General features: G+C 37.5%; 4 protein-coding genes across 4 annotated transcripts; 3 read left to right on the top strand and 1 right to left on the bottom strand.

The window, feature by feature from the left end:
- Positions 1 to 153: 153 nt before the first annotated feature.
- On the bottom strand, positions 154 to 2,761 carry LOC135635981 (NADH dehydrogenase [ubiquinone] iron-sulfur protein 6, mitochondrial-like). The gene is made up of 3 exons (XM_065147471.1): positions 2,556 to 2,761; positions 577 to 637; positions 154 to 460 (listed from the first exon to the last, which is right to left on the bottom strand). Exons 1-3 carry the CDS (start codon positions 2,682 to 2,684, stop codon positions 351 to 353), a joined length of 300 nt encoding a protein of 99 aa, XP_065003543.1. The 5' UTR covers positions 2,685 to 2,761; the 3' UTR covers positions 154 to 350.
- A 312-nt stretch (positions 2,762 to 3,073) lies between these two features.
- LOC135635361 (uncharacterized) lies at positions 3,074 to 6,749 on the top strand. The gene is made up of 3 exons (XM_065146392.1): positions 3,074 to 3,232; positions 4,126 to 4,296; positions 6,205 to 6,749. Exons 1-3 carry the CDS (start codon positions 3,170 to 3,172, stop codon positions 6,427 to 6,429), a joined length of 459 nt encoding a protein of 152 aa, XP_065002464.1. The 5' UTR covers positions 3,074 to 3,169; the 3' UTR covers positions 6,430 to 6,749.
- Positions 6,750 to 7,463: 714 nt separating this feature from the next.
- LOC135634550 (uncharacterized protein At1g32220, chloroplastic-like) lies at positions 7,464 to 12,805 on the top strand. Its single transcript, XM_065144919.1, has 7 exons — positions 7,464 to 7,654; positions 8,760 to 8,853; positions 8,916 to 9,004; positions 9,171 to 9,226; positions 10,510 to 10,656; positions 12,071 to 12,196; positions 12,268 to 12,805. The coding sequence occupies exons 1-7, from the start codon at positions 7,524 to 7,526 to the stop codon at positions 12,549 to 12,551; spliced, it is 927 nt and encodes a 308-aa protein (XP_065000991.1). The 5' UTR covers positions 7,464 to 7,523; the 3' UTR covers positions 12,552 to 12,805.
- Positions 12,806 to 13,664: 859 nt separating this feature from the next.
- Positions 13,665 to 17,272, top strand: LOC135636032 (uncharacterized membrane protein At4g09580-like). The gene is made up of 4 exons (XM_065147561.1): positions 13,665 to 13,954; positions 15,630 to 15,900; positions 16,602 to 16,772; positions 16,848 to 17,272. Exons 1-4 carry the CDS (start codon positions 13,788 to 13,790, stop codon positions 16,971 to 16,973), a joined length of 735 nt encoding a protein of 244 aa, XP_065003633.1. The 5' UTR covers positions 13,665 to 13,787; the 3' UTR covers positions 16,974 to 17,272.
- The last annotated feature ends 3,578 nt before the right edge of the window (positions 17,273 to 20,850 follow it).

Genomic DNA, 20,850 nt, shown 5'->3' with positions numbered 1-20,850 from the left:
GAAAAAAATAATAATTTGAGAAGATAATTTAGCTGGTAAAAACTTCAACGATTTATCGCAAGATCCTAGTTTGAATATTGTCTCCGTCACTTATCCTTTACAAAAAAAAAAAGATAAAACTGAGTACATCAACTCTTCCGTTGCCCGATATCAGAAAGAAAATTCCCTTGACAAGAATCTATTATGGTGGAATATATTCATAATTATCATGTCTCCAGTGACAACAAAAAACTTCAACAATACGAAGTCCAAATAAGCTAGTTACGCTTTGAAAAGCTGAGAACACGCATAAATTTTCTTATGATGCATCAAGCAAATCATCAGTTAAGATTCAGCTGCATTCTGTCATCTTAGTGACGATGGTCTTGAACATAACGAAGGCCACGGTGTTTGCAGACCGCTGGTGCTTCCAGGTCAAGGCAAATAAACTCTATTGGATGGCCAAGGGCAGGATTACTATCTGCATTTGAAGCAGAGATTTAGTTAGCAACATGAAATGAGCAAACTATGAGGTGAATTACTTCCACAGTTGGAATTAGGTTGGGCAACTATCTCCTTCACAAGCAACAATCCGACCTTCAAATTTGACTGGAGGCACTTCGTTGATCAATTGCATCGGTGATTTCTTGCTGGTATCCTGCACCGCTCATTTACACGTAGCATATGAAATTTTAATAAATATTTAGGAAATAAGTCAGACTTCAATTTATACACACAAGTTTTGTTTTAAGTGCATATGTTATCATTCATCATAGCTCCAGAGCTGCAGAAGTAAAGGGAGTCCAAGCTCAAATTTGGATCTAAGCTGTGGATGAGAGAAAACACTAATTGTCGTACTAGGATGGCAAAAAATTAGTTGATTGTTTATTGCCATTTTGTGATAACGGTATCACAAGAAAAAAAAAGGAAAAAAAGAAAAACAAAAGTAGAAATGGGGGAGAGAACATCAAACAACATTTGGCATGAGATTCAGAATGGTAGACTATATTTCATGTCAGGATTTCTAGAACATAGGACATGATGTATCCGTCTCTGGAAGATACCTTGACGTCCTCTAAAACACTAATTTTCCATGAACTGAAAGTTCATGTCTGACATTGTGGGTTTGGCATTATAAATAACAACACTCTAACAGTGGCACAGCCAGATAAAAAAAATTACAGTCTATCTATTGATGCTGCAACTATTCAGGCATGGTTTTGATATTTATTTTGCAGAATATGTGACACTAGTAATAAAAACAATAATTACGATACTTGATACGATTCATGGTTATGGTTCTAGAGCATTTGGAGTTTATCAAATCATGCTTTATGGAGTGCATATATATTATAATTTTCACAAACATAATGCCACGGCATTATACGGTGGCTGTGATCACAAACATGTACATGATACAGATACAGCCGCATCAAACAGGCATTTTAGAACTTCACTTACCAAGTCAAATATTTTTTAGCTTCTGCCAAACTCAGAAATTAGGCGGATAAGTGAGGACAGCAGACGGAGAGATTTGAAACAGAAATGGAGTAAGGGTCTGTTTCATGCAAGTCTTAGAAGCTTGGATTAGGAGCAAAAGGTAGCATCTTTTGTCTGGATACAAGCGAGCTGCATTAGACTTCCTCTAAGGTTATCAAGCTCAGTTTAAGACATGTACCGAGAAATCTAAATTGCTTAGAGAACTTGACAACAATGTTAGTCAAACATGATTTGACAGGCCAGAAAGTTTCCTCTATTATGTAAAGGTAACATAAAAAATCAATGGGTTTCAATGAATTCCTAACTTAACAGCGAATAATGGAGAGGCATGGTCATCCTATCTTTCTTTGACTGAAATTATTTAAAGGCCCAGGTGCCAAGATGATGGTCAATGACCTGCTTCGGATATGAAGAAAAGGCTTTAAATGGAGAACAAGCACAAGAATGTTGGCATGATGAAAAACTACCATTCAACATAGTGTCAGGTGGATCCAAGTCTCGGTTAGGTCATTCATGAAATGAAATGGCCTTCAAGAATCAGCTTTGTAGGAAAGATCTCATGTGCTCAGTTGGTTAGAATCATTTACATGAATTTAAAAGTTGATATAGAGCATCATCATCTATGAAGAGAAGAACTGGGTTCCTATTCTAGTTGACTGTCTAAACGAGTTATTTTGTTTCCTTGTTCTCGTACTTGGTCCAAAACCATGAATTGGTCTCCGTCCACCAACATATTCCATTTCACAAAGATCAGCTCATATCGCAGTAAAGCACCATACAAATTTGCTCAAAAAAGCATTTTTCCTCCGTGAGAAATAGAATTTTCAAGTAAAAGATCCTCACCGTTCCCCAATCTATACCGTTTTCTCGTTCATGATTCACAGCAGACCGTAAAAACTCCATCAATCGACAAAGAAGAAACTCATATGAGAAAAGAAAAGCCTTTTCTAAAAGAAATTCGTGTAAAAGCATCGAAACCTTATCGCGCCGTCTTCGAACAGACCTCCCAACCGGACATCAACATCGAGTTCTCCGAAAGAATAGGGAAATTTCCAGGATCTGATTGAATCGATTACCTGCAGCCATTTGGCAGTGTGCTCGCTGACAAGAAAATCGAACGCCCTCGCCCTCGGAGGGCCCCGGAAGGGATCTTGGGTTTTCAGGAGGCGGGGAAGTCTTCGCGTCGCCGACGCCGACATCGCCATTGCCGAGAGAGCCGACGATTGACGGCAGAGGAGAGTTACACTGATCTCATCTAATAAACAAATAAAAATAAAAATAAAAATATGCTTTTACAAATCTGTTCTTACTCAGTCCTTTATATATATATATATATATATATATATATATATACATATACATATACATATACATATACATATACATATACATATACATATACATATACAAATACATATACATATACATATATGTAAAGAATTGCATCCACTCGTGAGAACTAAACTATGGAAAGAGGTAACGGTGGGGAATAATGCATACTCGTTGCTACATGGCGACGCCACCGGGGAGGGTAAGCTCATCCACTTGGGCGGTAACCTGATCTTTTTTCAGGGTTTGAATCGGCTCCTGGTCTCGGATCGCGTCACCGCCATGTTGTATATCAAAACATCTTGCCCCTTCTATCGCACGCCAGCCGCTCCCGTCGGGCTCTCGAGGTGCTTTCGAGGCGATGGTGGGGATTTTCTCCCGGATTTCCGTCGGATGGGGGCATCGTCGAGCTCAAAGCGCGATCGTGAGCATACCAGACCTCTTAAAATCGAATCTTTTGTTGGATTTTTTTTTGGGGTGAAGAGATCGGTCTGTGTTGGATTGGATGGCTGGTCGTCCTTTTGCTCATTTTTCTGTTGCTTCTTGCGTTTTCTTGACGGTATTTCTTGATCTCCTTTGAGTTCTGATGTTTTGTTTTCTCTTCTCGAGGATTCCACGGTTTCTCGTAATCCTGTTTGATTCATTTTTGAGCTTTCTTACCTTTAATCTTTTGGAGATCGAACAGTTCCCATGTTGATCTGTCGGATTGATTGACATATTTTTTCTCTCTGTTTTTCTTGTCAGATTTAAGAACTTGCTATTTCTTAAATCATTTATTGTCATATTTTAGGAAGGCTGTATTATTACTGTAAACCATCATATTTTCTTCTCCAATTCAACTCATATTGTGCAATTGTGTTTTCCCTTTTGGCTTTCTAATGTGGATATTTACTTAGTCCAATATATTCTGCCTATATAGGTTCAATAAGATAATTTTACTGGTTTATATTTCGAGTATGCCAATTCATTTTCCTGGGCATGTTTATGTAAAAAGAGCTGATAGTTTATTTAAGCTCTCCAAATCTCTATCAAGTTCTTTTTTTCTTCCTTTTATGTGCTTTGCCCAATTTGATGTTCTCTTGAATATAATTGTTGTTTTGCTTTGTTAAAATCCTCATATATAAAAAAATTAGAGAACATTGATTATTAAAAGCAGGCACTTGATTTATCTAAATCCATGTTGGATGGAAGTGTGTTAACTTAAAGAAAATGGCTGTTACTTGGAAGTCATTACACTGTCTACCTTCTCTTATATTAAGTTATCGACGAAATTGTCTTCCATTATCTTCCAATTTTAAGTGAATTCTTATGGACTAGGATGTGGCGACCCCATTGCCACCAAACATGGAGGAAAGTAGTTGTGTTCCTACTGCTGGAAGCCATGGATTTGAAGATGCAATTGAGTTTAAGCCAGTTGAGCACCCATCTGAGCCCCTAGTTCGTGATCAGCCAGTTACATGTCCACAACCAGAACGCTCAATACTAAATGTAGGTTTGCATCCTTTCGCTCCTGTAGTTTGTTTTATCTGTCAGTTGCTCATGTGGTAATTATAATTGCCTTTTGTCATGTCAACATTATGCCGTCTTCACAATCCATCCTCCTGCAGACTCTGGATACTTGCTACTGGTTTGTCCAACAAAACATGTTGAATTTGTAATGTAGATCTGTTTTTGGGTGCTATATTATAATAAGTCAAGCCTACAAAATTTTTGTGTCAACGTCTATATTTGCTTGGTATTCAATTATAAGGTCTAAGACACCAAGTCTTGAATATCATCCTAGGTTACATGATTATCGTATTGAAGATGTGATCAAATAGATAATATGATGGGTCGAACAAACATAAGAAAATGGGAAAGATATGAAGCTCCTAAGACTAGCAATAGAAAGTAGGAACACGTGGCATAGGCAAGAATCTAGAATTGCTGAATCAGATGTAAAATGATAATTGCGGCTGATATATATGCTACCATTAGAATAAATGCCCAAAAGTTCCTTGTTTTGGCTAACAACCTGAGATGTAATTTGTTGGAGTCAAGGAGACATGACAAAGTCTTTCCTTTGTGCAAATTACTAATTTACTCGACCATAAAATGGATGAACGGAAGCTTTTGGATCCACGTCTCCTGATGCTATATCTGTCATAAACAACAAAGCTCTTCAGGTCAAATTCAAATTCATGACCCTGAGATAAATGGGGCCCATGCCAAACAAGATATAAAGGGAAGGCAAAGGAAAAGAACATGGGTAAAAGCGGTAAGCATAGATGGTAACAACCAGAGAAAATTTTTGAAACTGATACAATATTGGTTTTGACAACCTATTAAAATGGTACATTAGCGAGATATCAAGTGGTATACCAACGTATATCTTCCTGGACTTGAGAGATCCTCATAGGTCCTATTGTATAGACTAGAGGCCGCTTGATCCTGTAACAGCCATCATGACATCAGGCTAAGCTGGATCATTTTATTGTGTCCTCAGAGATCCTTCGGAGAAAATGTAAAATATCTCTGCCGAGAATTGGGGCTACTGTCATGGAATAAGCCTTGATATTTCTTTGTGGCCTTGCATGTCCTATATGGCACCGAAAACCTGACTCCTTAGCTGGCCCGGGAGATATTCTCAAAAACTGCCTCAGTTCTGAAGTCCTATCCATTGCCCAAGAGCGATAGCTGCAAGTTCAATCCAAGTCTCGATTCACTTGGGATGATATGCTCATCCAGGTGGTCATATTCTTTCTAGATTCTATCAAAATCATTGTTACGAGCACATCCTTTCTATCAGAGTTGGCCAAGGGGCTGCCTTTATTATTGGACAGTCATCCTTTGTTCCTTTTAGTCTCTGCCTCAGCTGCATTAGGCATCTCATCTACTTGATCCATCTGATATGAGCATTGGAGGAGACCCTGATGATGCCATTTTGATGGTATTCATCTTATAGGGCCCCCTGCCTTGGAGATGCCACTTCCTTCCATCTAGGTTCCATATGGCACTTCAACTCATCAGCCTCTTCCTCCTGTCTCACTTCAGCGATGAGGATTGTAGAAACTATTACATGATATGACAATCTAGGGAGTTTGCTCGTAACGCACGTGTGCCACCTGAGTTGAAGTTCAATGTTTGGTGTTCCTGGAATGACCAACTTTGAAATGTCGTGATAATAGGAATGTCAGTGGACAAGTTTCTTTGAGACAGTTGGATATGTTCCTATAGTACTACAATATTTTTCATTCATACTTAGTTTTACTAATGAATTGGCCTATGGATTTAGAGAGTCCGCTCAGCACGCAATGAAAGAACTATTGGCTGGCCACTTAGGATGGAAAGCTCAATCAGACATCAGAAAACATGCATTGTCCAATAGTAACTGCTATTTTCCTTTTGTTATTTCAGGATGGAAGAATATGGAAAGAGAGAATTACTTCGGCTACTACACGTGCAATGGCTGATTTGCCAGTTCTTGAGAATGGATCATGCCTTCAGTCCCAAGATGGTGGAGAAGAGTCTCTGCTGAATCCAGCCAAATGTCCCATATCATCGTCTCTTGGTGCGCCCAAACATAATATCGATGGTCTTCTAGGAGAATGCATTGCACCTGAAGATCAGGCTCTTAACTAGGCATATCTTATCATCCCCTCATGGCTTGTTTGGATTTCAAATAGAGGGCAACTTGATCTCTAGTTTCGTTGTGCATCGAGTAATCCATCGTCGAGCTATGAACTTATTTGTTAAGAGTAGTTGGTCAGCTGTACTTCCAAGTGTTAGATATTGAAGTTGACCCTCTTTCAAACTGTGAAGCACGCACAGAAGACACATTCAGCTGCTTGCTTACTGTGATTCTGTAACAGTAGCTGTTCAGCGAGACTGAGTGAGAAGGGTAATCTATATCCAGTGTAAAAACATTGTTCTTAGTCTGCTGAAATCTGCAAGTTATGACATATCTGAGTAGTATTCAAATAAGCTCAGCTATCTATTTGGCATTGCTGACAGTGGCTCTTTCAAAAATTTTGTAAAAAGGAATGAAGCATTTACTATTCATAAGAGCTCTCTGAGAGAACTATTTGATGATTGTACTCAGCTCGGATTCGAGCTCCAAAAAGTTCAGATAGATCTCAGAAATGAGACAGTAGTTGCTTGTTACCTGACACATTCTGCTATGAGTATATCCTCCAATTCAAAAATGATTTCTACTATGAGTAGAGCCTCGTATGAAACGAGATCTCTAATTCTTTCAATCTTCTTCCTTCAATCATTTCCATTTTCTTAATACTTAACTCTCGTATACACTAAAATTAAAATTCCGAACCACCACTCAAGTCGGATTTGGTTAGGTGGATTATAAACTTAATCCGACAGGAATTTAAAGAACAGATCCGGTGGGATGGATCAAATTCACGATAAAATTTGTCCAAAAATAAATTATAAAGAAAATTGATGATTGCTTCACCGACGACAACAAACCCATACGGAAAGCAAGCAAAATATGTTTCCAGAATCAGCCCCCAGAAAACATTAACAGATGGAAACACCGCATCGCTCGTAGCAGTCCACAAAAATGTTGCGCTCCGTATCTTTTGCCACTTGGCAGCCCATCAAGCGTACATCTTAAATAAATCTAAAGGAATATTAAGAAAAGGAGAAAAATATATAGCAAAAAGGAAAAGAACGGCGAAGAATCGCGAAGCGAGGAAGACGCTTCGTCTCCGGCGCTAATGGTGGCGATGTCGCTGTGGTCCTTCGCCTCTGCCCCTTCGCTCCCGTCGGGAAGGCCTCCCTGTCTCTCGACCCGCTCGATCCCTTCCCCTCGGTCCCTGTCTCGCTCTCCCTCGCGGCCCCCATCCAGGTCAGGGCACGTCTTCCGTCGTCGACTTGTAGTTTTGATGCACGCTCATCTCTTCTGATAGCCTCGCAGACTTGGTTCTTTGGGCTTTCGGTTTCAACCGTTCGTTGAATTCTTTTGGAATTTGTGCGATTCTTCTGTGGAAAGATCGGCCGACTTAGACACTTACTTGACCTGCTCTCTGTGTGAGTCATCAAGCGTCTTACGGATTGCGGGACGGCTTGATGGTAAGAACACATTGTGTACGGTTCTCGTCGAGTAAAAAATTGACTTCTTGGTGTGTTGCGTTATATTTGGGAAAAATAAGAGAAAAACTAGGACAGAGGAACAAGCGAATCAGATACGAAAAGGAGTTCTTGGTTGAATTTAAGAGGAGATACGGAGGGTCTGAATGTTTGAGGAATCAGTTGTTTGAGCCGCCCTCTAACAGTTGCACGAACATATCTAAGCTTGGTTGGGTGGTTCAAGTTCAGGTTTGATTTCCTGGATAACCGCAAACCCACGATCAACCCATTTAATTATCTTTAAGATGTCACCTGGGTAATCAAACTCAAGCAGGCCATTGTTGGCTCTGCTTGTTTCTTTTTTCTTGTAAAATCTTATGGCATTCGCGTAAGAGTAGTGTGTGTGGGGGTACAGTTTGTGTCTTTTACATAAGAACCATGTCTAGGATTGGAATTAGGTTCATGACTATGCACGTGGAACATTATCAAATTAAGAGAGGACTTGCATTTGGTGATCTGTTCTAATTCTAATGCATGCAGTAGGAGCATTTAGGAGCTTACAACCACCACAGAGGAACCAATGAGTAAATGCTAGCATCTATTCTAATTCTAACACATTAGCTGTTATTCTTTGCTTTCCGGAGATAAGTATGGAATTTTTAAATGGAATCTTGATGACACTGTAAATCAGTTATTGAATTTGCAAGTTTCAACCACCACATAGGACCCAATGGGTTAATGCTAGCATGTTATTTATATCTTTCCTGTAGCTAAAATTAATCAGAAATGCAAAATAATTTTAAAGGAAAGTTTCCTTAATTATATCAGTGCTGTATTACCGTGATATTCATGCCTTAACATGACTTCCTTGTTACTCCATATAGGGTCAATGTTAGATGCAATTATGCCACATCAGATCTGGTAGAAGATTCCTCTTCCCTTCCAATTGATGTTGTCGCAGATGTGAAAACTGAAAAGGTAAATACCCTAGCAATGCTTGCTTTTGCGTGTAGTTTTTACACTTACCTGTTGTTTAACAGATTGTTGTCTTGGGGGGCAACGGGTTTGTTGGTTCTGCTATTTGCAAAGCTGCAGTGTTGAAGGGCATTGAAGTGGTCAGCGTAAGCAGGTGCATGCAGTCCTTCAATATTTATCATATTACTGGAGGTGTTTTACTTTGTTTGTTAAGCTTTTCGTGTAATTCATTTTAATTAACGTTAGCAGTATGAATCTAATTTTCTTCTTACTAGATACTACCACAACCTAAGATTTGGATTTTTTTTTATAAATTTTAGGTCTGGAAGGCCTTCTTACACAGACTCATGGGTTGACCAAGTTAGCTGGATGGCAGGCATACCTCTACTCCATGTTTTAGCTTGTTTTACATTGTCTGATTCTTCCAAAAGATGCCTGTTAAAAATTTGTTCATTTGTTGCTTATAGAGAATCTTCTAGAGTCGTTTCTTGGAGAATCAAGAGTGGACATATTATGGGCTCTAAAACTTCAAATGATTTTCATCTGTATGAATGCATTAATATATATATATATATATATATTGGAATACCTGTATATACAAGTTAAGAAGTCAGCCAAAAGTTTCTGAAGAGGCTTAGGTTGAGTGGTTAAAACAGACTGTACACTAAAGGATAGTAAAGAGTGAATGGATGAGATATAGTGGTATTAGACAGCATATTACTTCCACGAGGATGTTGTTTCTTTGTAAAAGACTAGAGTGCTGAGAAATGAAGGTCAAGTTTATAGTTTGAGGTTTGAAACCATCGGTTGGGCGAGGCAGGATCCTTGTGCCATTTTGTGTTACTTTTGCAGCACAAATCATCAAAAAAGATGATCGGGGGTCGAATCTTGACCTAAAACCCATCATGTCAACCCAACCTGACCCTTTTAAGATGACCCGTTGGGTTCACTTGAGATCAAAAGATCTCGACCCTCGGTGAGCCATTTTGGGTCAGGTTGACTCATACAATTAAATGGGGAAATACGCTTGACCTAACCCGCCGACCAACCAAAATTTTTAATGTAAAAGAACATTTTAAAGCACACCATGACTTTTTGACTTGAGTGGACCAGACCCGCAAGTTATATGGCTTGTTTCCTGGTCACAGCAAGTTAAACCACTGATGATTTGCCCTTACTATATCCCATTTAACCTGAAAACCTTACCTGACCTATTCTCATCCCTATAGGTAACCTAGAACACACCAAATTTGGGATTTAATTTAATAATGTCCTTTAATTTTGTAGATTTGGCCTATTTCGGGTAAGATAATGTCCATATTACACATTCTTCTTCAGAAAGCTTGAAAAGTTCATGACAGAATACCATACCTCCTCCTAATCTTCTTTATATACATGGGAATGGTGGGGTTCTACTTTTTTGCACAAGATCAGGATGAAAAGGTAGATTTTCCCACTAACTAACTAACCTTTTAGATCTTAACTAATTACTCTAGTGTGTAAATTTTCAATAAGTCATTTTCAGGTTGCTAAGCCTTCTCCATGTTGAGTTGTGTTTTGAATCCAAGCCCATGTTGATGGAAAAAGGCTCAAATGATGATAAGCTTTTAGTATATATTTAAGAAATTTCAGTAAAATGAATATCTCTGTTTAATGCAGGTGATGTTTTTTATTTAATGTGGGAGGAGGTGTTGGTTGGGGCAACAGCTGTTGTATCAACCCTTGGAGGGTTTGGAAATGAGGAACAGATGAAGAGGATAAATGGTGAAGCTAATATCTTAGCAGTAGGTGCTGCAAAGGATTTTGGTAAGCGTTGTTATTTAAAGCTGATAAATCATTGACTATGCTCTGCCGTTGAGCCTTTGAACTTATTGTTGCTTTATCATTGAGGTTTCTAGACGGATGCTTATTAAGTCTTTTCTCAGGTCAGATATTTATGCCAAATATGAAAATTATTTAATTATGCAAATCAGAATCATGGTACTAATTACCAAACAATGCCAACTCTCTCCTAATGGTGGAATGTATTATCATCTCTTGACAAGTTAGACATAGATAATTACCATGTGGTGATTTGTAATGAATATTTGGCTTCCATCCTTGCATGTTTCATATAGTTAAAGCGAGTTTGCCTTTGTGAATCAGAGGTCTGTTATTTCACCATACTAGCCATTTTTCATTTAATAGAATACCTCGTAGAGTGGCTACTTTGGCCTTAAGACTGTCTCTAGTTGGCTGTTCTGCTTATTATGCACAAGATAACCACAGTAATATCTAGCTATTATGAACCTTAAATAGTAAGTAAGCCTTTTTGGTGTATCGTTCTTAGGATCTATGTCTTATGACTATTGTTATTGAGGATATTTTACGATTTGTTCAGTAAGAGTTGGTGGTTGTAACACTAGTCACATTATGTTCTAGATTGCATCTTACAGATCGGATAAATCTTAGAATTTGTGTCAAAAATGTGTATGAGGTAATAAATCACTCAAGTTGATTACTTGTGATGTGTTTCTGTGATTATATTGGCAATTAATAAAAGACCATCTGAACATGCAAAAGCATAAGTATGGCCTTCTACCTTGCATTGTGCAATAGTACTATTTAAATTGAAATCCTTTTCGATGTTATTGACCATACACTTGCTATGTGGAATATTAAACACAAACTTCTCAAGAGGGAACAAGAGCAAAGTGGGAGTAAGTTTCTGAGCATACTTTTGTTTCTACTGAGCACCTTTTTGAATTGGCTGCTTGATACCTTCACTATGAAGGCACACCAGGCAGCTGTTTTGTATCAAGATTATAGAAGAAAAGAGGAGAGCTTAAGTAAAAATGTGAAGAGGAGGGTTAGATAGGAAACTAAACGAAGTACAAACTAATGAACAGGAGTATGGTAGACTTAATGAAGAATATCAAAAGTGAAAATAACTGAACAGAAATTAAAGATTTAGTAATTTTGACCATGAGTGAAATTTGAAAACCTATAGCATATTACCTATTATAGTAAAAATGCCTTGTGCATAAGAGCAAATAGTTGTTCCCTTTAAATGAAGTATCATCGTTAGCTCATGTCATGAGTTCCCATGTGAGAATTGGATTATGTTGGCAAGTCTAAAATCATTCTTTATATAGTTCATTCAAATTTTTATTCATAACATGAAATTATGTTATACGCTGTGTTCCTCTCCCTGATAAGTTTCCTGTCCTATCAAATGTAGGTGTCCCTAAGTTCATCCTGATATCTGTCCATGACTACAATCTCCCCTCTTTCCTTCTTTCTTCGGGGTATTTCAGCGGGAAGAGAAAAGCAGAATCTGAGGTCCTCTCCAAGTACCCAAGATCAGGTTAATATTTTACCTCAGCATCTACTCGTACCATCCAATTTATCCTAATAAGTCAGCACATTCTTCAACAGGTGTTGTGTTGAGACCTGGATTCATCTATGGTAAGAGAAAGGTCGATGGTTATGAGATCCCACTTGATCTAATAGGTGAACCACTGGAAAGGCTACTGCTTGCCGCTGAGAATTTTACAAGGCCTTTGAAATCACTCCCGGCGTCCGATCTCCTTTTGGCACCCCCCGTGAGTGTCGATGATGTTGCATATGCAGTGATCAATGCACTTATGGATGATGATTTCTTTGGCGTTTTCACAATCGAGCAAATCAAGGAAGCTGCTGCTAAAGTGAGGTCACGATGAACCGATCCTCATGCCTGTTTGAATGTTTCAAGCTCACCGATCCAGTCTCCCTTATATGCCAGAATTAAGCTCCACCTTAGCCGAGGAACTCCAAATTCCCCACATTGCATTACCAAACCTTGCTTCATTTGGACATGGTGTGATACCGTACTACAGAACCTTTGATCAAGTGTTAACATCATGATATTTACTGTAAATTTTGACAGCTAAAATGTAGAAATGTCTACTTAAGATGATACATACGAGTTTATCAACTTGTTTGTCTCTATTGAAGTATCTGCAGTTGGAATGTAGATTCTGTTCTCCTTGACTGTCTATTTGCTGTTGCAGAGAATAAGCATGCAAGCACTAATCAAGTAAATCTTGATTTTTTTATTATTTTAAAGTCTTTAAAATAAGTATTTTTATTTACTTCAGCCTTTAAAAGCTTGAAATTATGTTATTTTTTAAAACTTATCCAATTTGAGGTGACTTCAGGTCAAAAATCACTTGAATATTATTAGAAAATGTTTTTTGTTGTTACGAGGAGTTCACTATTTTTGGTAACTATTATAATTCATCACTAACTTTTTTAGATAAATTTTAAAATAAAAAAATCACAAATGAGTTAAGAATGTTTAAATGACCACTTTTATATTTTTTATTTTTAAAATAATAATAATTTTATTATTTATTTCGATCCTTAAAAGCTAAATTTTATATTTTTTTTATAACCTTAAGGTAAATTTACAATCATTTTGTGCCAAAAATCACTTGGAAATTATAAAAGAAGATTTGGTAAAGTTTTAAGGAAAAAAAATAATAGCCGGATTTTACAAAACAGTGTAATTCACCTTTCTTTTTTTTTTTGAGAATTTCTAAATTTTCTTTTCTGCTTTTCCCAGAACACCAAACAGGGGAAATTCGATAGGTACCCCCAGCACCCGAACGAGACGGTTCCCTGATTGGTGTCTCGATCAAGACAGGTAGGCTGGAATTGGGCGTAGCCGTAACGGTCACATGAGCAAATGATTCAGTCGTTTCTGTTTGGAGCCCGGCCACGTGATCGAGAATATTCCCCAACCGTTCCTCTGCTCCTGCAGAGCATCCTATTTATTGACCACACACCTTCTCTCTCTCTCTCTCTCGCGTCCTTCGAAGAACGAACGAAGGAAACGGAGAAGGAAAGAAGAAGAGTAAAAGGAGGAAGCTTCGGCCTGTAATCTGGGCCGCAGTGTTTGGGGGAAAGGCGAGGGGATGGAAGGCGGCCGGAGTTTGCCGTTGTCTCGGCGTGATCTGGCTGCGGCAACGGTGGTGTTCGCGATCTTCGGAGTGGGGCTCGCGGGGCTCTACCTCTCGATGCCGGCCTCCGACTACAGCTTCCTTAAGCTTCCTCGCACCCTCGAAGACATCCGGATCCTCAGGTTTGAACACCTATTCCCTTGTCCTTGCCGTCAAGATTCCGCCTTTGGTTTGAAGTTTGCAGCTTCTGGGATTGTGCTTTCGGAGGGTTTCTTTGGGCCGTTTTGCCGATTTAGGGTTCAGATTGATTTGGTTCTGTTTTGGAGTTATCTTTTGCTTCTGCAAATTAGATCTTGATGAAGGGAATGGAACAGTACCTATGAGATCTCGTAGATCTCATGTTTTTTCCGATTAGTTTCATAGAATATAATAATGTTGTACCATGTGCGAATCTGGAAACGGGTAATGGAATATTTGTTTTTTGTTTTATGTGCAATGGAACTTAATTGATGGTGTTTCTCAATGGGGATCTGCATCTATATGAAGAACCATTGATGTTGTTGCCATTTTGATTTCATGAATAAGTTTTCTCACGCATTATAAATTTGCCAAGAAAACAGGATAGGATGCATTGTGGAAAAAAAAAATCCCTGAAAGAGCTTTGTAATATTTCTTATTCCGAGTAGTGAATTTACACAATATGGCTATTTTATTATGTGATGGAGCTTACTTCCTGGTTTATTTCATTCCTTTGATCTTTTTTACCATTGTAATCAGACACATGCATTACCAAAAGGACCCCCTTTTTTTTCTAAAAAAGAAGTATTAGATTATTTTCAGGAATTATTTTTTGAGGAAATGATTTTGGGTACTTCAAGAAATTGCTTGGCAATAAAACATCAATGAGATCTTAAACTTCCCTGCAACTCTTAGACTGAAGAATTTTATGGTTGCACTCATTAGTTTGTCTTGGGAAACATTTGAAGATTTTATTGGTGAGCTTTAGAAAAGGGGGAGACCCAGAAGGTCATTTTCTTGTTTGCTTGGCATTTTGATTCCAAGAGCATTTCAAAGTTCTTGAAATAACTTGAATTAACACATGTTCTATTCATGATTCTTGAGAAAATTGATGTAATATTAGTACATACGACTCACATGGCAGCTGAATGGTCACAGAGAAGTGCTAAAAGCAGATGATACTCATTTGTGGGTGTCTAAATTCCATGGTAGACCACTCATGAATCTTTGTTCTGCAAATGAATGTACATATGCCAAACTTGATGGTTCTTAAGCTTGAAATTTTCCATATATCGCCCTCAAAATATTTCCCATCTGCAGCATAAATGCTAGAAAACTGACCTCATCATTCAACAATGAATTTTTCTGAAGTCAGATGCAATGGATTTTGCTTTGGTCACACCGACTTATGTCATGTTTAACATTAGTATATGCATGAGTGAGGATGGTGTGGGTGTGCCATCCATCATTTAACCATTTGATTAACTTTCGACAACATCAGCTTTCTAGTTTCTTTTACATGATGCGATTTGATCCTAACAGCTCGAAATTTGATAGTAGATCGTTAACTTTGATGTTGAAACACTTCATGTTAGCAGTCATCTGATGCTGTTTCACTTTAGTTCATTAGCTGTAGTTACCAACAGTTTAGAAATCCTATAGTCATTATGCCTTTGTTAGATTATTTTCCATATTTTTTTCTTTAAGTTTGATTAAATCTTAGGTTTAATACAATGAAATTAGTCTTTACAGTGTTATTCATCTTACATATTTTCTGAAACAAATGTTGAAATTTTTCGTGAGCCAAGATGGACAATAAAAATTTAAAACTATGTGCAGGGATAATCTGGAAAGCTACACCAACGACTACACTGTGCAGGTCCTGATATGCTACTTCACGGTATACATTTTTATGCAGACTTTCATGATCCCAGGAACTGTGTTTATGTCAATACTAGCTGGAGCCCTCTTTGGAATTGCTGGTGGTATGGTTTTGGTGATTCTTGCTGCAACAGCTGGTGCATCTTCCTGTTATTTCCTGTCGAAGATAATAGGAAGGCCCCTGGTCTTTTCATTGTGGCCAGATAAGCTGAGTTTCTTCCAGGCTCAGGTAAAATACATTTCTCCACCAATAGTTTTTTGACAACCCTGTACGTTAACTGGGATATCAAATTTAGATTTCATCAAGTTGAATGTTGCTTACGGTTACTTAACTTCGACAAGGTTTTGCCTATTGACAATTCTGGTTAGCAGCTGTTCTATGTTGAATGTTGCTTATGGTTACAGGACATAAATTTCGTTGTACTTGTAACTTCAACAAGTGTTAACCTATTGACAATTCTGGGTAGTAGCTGTTCTACGTTGGCCAATCTGCTGCAAGGATTCAGCTAATACATTGTTGCTTGTGCCCTTCTAACAAGAGTTTGAGATACTTGGTCTATCTGCAGCAAAATAATCTAAGTGGTTCATATTGATATGTCCTCTGTTTCATCATGTGCTTACTTTAAGAAAACTGCTTTAAGAGGTTAAAAACATGACATGCCAAAAGCAAGAAAAGAGAGATACCCCAATTTGTCCTATGACAATTTCGTTAAAATTATAGCTTTGGCCTTATTAAACTATGATTTCCCATGGCAAGCACAACAAATTTGGACACATTTTTACTGTAATTTTAGATGTTGCTAAATTGAAAAATCAGGATCAAAATTTATCATCTATATGTTTTTTTCTTCCTTTTCCTGCACATTTTCCATCATTCTACTGCACCTTCTTTGCATCTTAACCCAGTTGACAAGGTATCTCTATTGACAGGTTGCTAAAAGAAGAGAGAAGTTGTTAAACTACATTCTATTTCTCAGAGTCACACCCACATTGCCAAACACATTCATCAACATGGCTTCTCCAATAGTTGATGTGCCCTACCCTATCTTCTTCTTGGCTACTCTTATCGGGCTCATCCCAGCTGCATATGTGACAGTCCGGGTAATGTTTTCTTCTGCTCTACTTCATTATGAAACTACCAAAGCAGGTATTCATCACCTAATTTGAATCCTGCAGGCAGGAACAGCTCTCGGTGAGTTGAAATCGGTGGCCGACCTGTATGATTTCCAATCAATAGCTACACTCTTCTTCATAGGAATTGTTACGGTGACACCTACACTTATCAGCAAGGGTCAGAAGTGAAGCACACAACCTTACCAGTTGGAGATTTCTAATCCTCCATTTTGCAAACATCAACTTCAGCAGAAGTGCATTCATTCTCTTCCTGCGCTAAATCGGCAAGACTCGATGCTCACTAGCAATGGCACCATGCGTTAGGTTGGATTCAAACTTTGTGTTGCTGTGCCATTTTTTTCACTCAGGTGAGACATTCTCTGATCAAGTTGATGTTCACTTCTGTTGTACCAGTAATCAGAGAAATCACTCGGCTCCTGGCGAACCTTTTTTGAACAATTAAGTATAATCTTTTCAGTGTTTGCTTATTTTTCTTATGTGTCATTTCGGGTATCGAAAAAGAAATGCATAGAATGAGAAGTCAGAGAACAGATGAGGCATGATTTCATCAACTCCACCACCCACAGAGAGCACAGAAGGTGGGGATTTCATCTGAAAAGCCATTATTCACCATTAGCGAGCAGAAGATGTTTAACTTTTGACAGTAACTCACAAAAGGTAAACATACAAAGAAGACGAACCCAATTCACGAGACTTCAATAACAGAAGATTAGATCAACAGAAAAGTTGCATCCGTGATAAAATATTAACATCCGGCTCGAAAACAATTTGTGTATCTTTGCTCAAGTATTTTTCGTGAACCATCATTCGAAATTAGGTTTGAGTTGTATCCCGAATTTGGATTCCTTTAGCCGATTCAGGATGAACAATCAATCAGGGTGGAGTTTCCAACATCTTAATTTGAACAAAGAATTAATTAGCAAGGGATTAGGTCGGATTGAGGTCGGCTCTACGTGCTCGAGCTTAGGTTGGATTTGATTGCCCGACTCATGATTACGAACGTCCAAATCAGACCCAATCTTTGTTAGATTGGGCTTGGGTTGAGTTCCGGCCAACTACCCAAGTTGGACCGGCAAACATGATGAAGCCTATTGAACGTAATTTGACTGCACGAGATGCATGAAGTTTGACTGCACGAGATGCATACATAGTAGTGTAGAGTATCAATCAATACAACATCATAGAGCTAGCGGAGTGACACATAGTTAAATAAGCCTTTGGGACAATATTTAGGGTTGATTTCCTATCTTGTTTCATAGTAGTATCGTGTGGGCATTTGTGAGAAATTTTGATCACAGTGAATCGGAGGGATTTAGCTATCTAAAACCAAATATCAATTATGATGAATGTAAACTCGAAAGAGTGTTAAAGTAATATAGAGACATATTTATAAATTACAAAGCAGATGCGAGATGATAGATAGTTGAGCTATAGGCATGGTAGCATCATGGTACCATAGAGGTATGACTTTCGTGGAGTCATCAATCTATTACTCTCATGGAGGGAGAGCAAATGGTCATAAAAGGAAAACGAGGAAGTAAAGAATGTAGAGGCAAACTTCAAGTATCTATCGAGATAAGACCAAAGGGTAAGGGCTACATTTAATTTAACGAACTTCTCATCAAGGTAGTCAAAAGTGGAATGCAGGAATGCTTAATTAAGGAATAGAGTAGACAATATGTGATGTTATACCATTTCTACTTAGAGAAGTAGATAACATAAATGACGGAGAAGATGATACAATCGTAGAGGTAATCAAATCTATTAGAGATTTGCTCCAAGTCGGGGTAAAATTTTACTCATTTCGGATAAAATTTCTTGTAGTTTAGAAGATGGATAGCAATGAGGAGGTAAATTACATTAGCTAACTTAACGCAAAGAATGTAAAAACTGCATATGCTTCAAAAGTGTGAGCAAAGAGCAAATAAATATTAATAATCAGTTTGATGCATAAAGTATAACTACCGAGAAGACAAGCGAAGTTAAGTAATATTTGATTTTTCAACTCTTAAGAGAATGGCGAAACCGAGTATCTCAATTGTCTTATTTATTGAGTAAAGAAGCTCTATACATATTCAAAAACCCTTAAAATAAATTTAGTGGAAGACAAAAGTTGTCAAATCCTTACTAATGGTGATCGATTTTATCAAGAGTAGATTTTTCGCTTTATTTCCTAATAGAATATCAATCAAAAATAGAAGTGATGTGAACTTGTTCAGAAGTGATAAATAAGTAGAAGAGAAATCGATGGACAAATTTTATGAAAAAAATATTTTAAAAACTTTGAAGTCTGCGAAGTGATACTCATTAAAGCTCAAACATGTATTAATCTAATTCAAGCGGTGTGAGATATTTAAGAGACTAGTGCATAATAATAAAAAAAAATTTCCTTCATACGAGGGATCCACAAGAATCAATAAATATCAGTACAACTCGACCAATCCCATATTAAAGTTAGAATCACTAGCAAGTTAAAGTAGCTTTTGAGGATCAAAATTTGACTCCTCACTGATAACAACGGAAAGCAATTGGAAACTGAAGGAGGTGCTTTGTAGCTAAAGCAAAAGATTGGAGATTCAATAAAAGCAAGAGGATGAAGTATTCTTAAAGGCTTCGAAGACAACATCGAAAGAATAAGTAAAAGAGAATGTCATAAACAAATCTGTACAAAGGATTTTTTATATAATGTTTATATATGCCTATACATTTCGATTTTGTTCATGCTTTGCATAACATGTAAAGAGTTTGCAGTAGGCTTGATAATCCTATGTTGGTTGACTTTTGTGATTATCTTAGTCTAGTAAACATAGAATATATATATATATATATATATATATATATATATATATATATATATATATGGAAGGACTAACTTATAACACACATATATCTTGTACACGTGAATATTATTCAAATGTGTTTGAAAAAAATACATGAGATGCCCCTTAGTACTCGAGCATACTATACGAATCGGTTTGTAGAATAAATCAATCTAATTATTCAATTATAATATTTTATTTTTAAATAAGCTTATAATATTTTAAAGAATATTATAAACCTATTCAAAAATATTGTAACTAATATAAAAATCTCCAGACTTGATTGTTCTTATTTTTTTAATCAATAAGGATTCCTAAAAATCTATTTTTATATATGGGTTAGAATCTATTAGGTTTTAAGTCCATTTGTTTTAGTTACAATGTTTCTGAATAGACTTATAATATTTTTTTAATGAAAATATAAAAAACATACGGTAAGCCAATCAAAAAAATTAGTATAATTATCATTGTAAATGTTATTACATGTAAGATTGGATCAGTTCATAATACAATAACAATTGATTCACCCCATAAACCGATTCATATAACGTGTAACGTAAAAATTATGATAAATAAATAACATCCTTTAAAAAAAAATGAAAATGAGAGCACCTCGTGAGAAAAAGTAAAAAAGAAAAAAGAAAAAACCTTCTCGTTGTTCGCCCATAGAACAAAGAAAAATGTTGGTGAAATATAATTGTTGTGATCGAATCAATGCCACCACTTTCATGATCTCATAAAATAATGGAAAAAATCCATTGGAAATATTGCAAGATGCACACAAAAAATGAAGCTGTTCTGAGAACAAATCTTCCTCTTAGGAAAAAACAAGAAGCCATTCGCATCAAATAAATCAATTCACAGAGCAGAATGTATGAAGCAAACAAACACACGGTGTTGAATATGCCATCAGTAATTCCCCCTCTTTGACCATTCCGATCGAAGACCGAAAACTCAGCACCACCCAAACCCATCATATCGCGTTCTCTCGTCCCACCCTCACCTCCTTCCTCTACCTAAACCTTCCTACCCTCGTTGGCCTTCCGGCTGGGGAGATCCTCGAAGCTCCAGTCCCTCCGCATGCCTCCGCTGCGCTTCAGCTGCGGCCCCGCCGCAGCCTCTCCGGCAAGCAGATGGCTGCCACCCCCGTCTTCTGACATCCTCCGCCGCCCCTTCTTCTTGTCCGCCGGCTTCGCAGGAATGGACCTGCTCCTCAAATTCTCGTA

This window comes from Musa acuminata, chromosome BXJ3-4 (assembly GCF_036884655.1).
Source record: "Musa acuminata AAA Group cultivar baxijiao chromosome BXJ3-4, Cavendish_Baxijiao_AAA, whole genome shotgun sequence".
Taxonomy (NCBI): Eukaryota; Viridiplantae; Streptophyta; class Magnoliopsida; order Zingiberales; family Musaceae; genus Musa; species Musa acuminata.
This window is presented reverse-complemented; position numbering and strand designations above follow the sequence as displayed.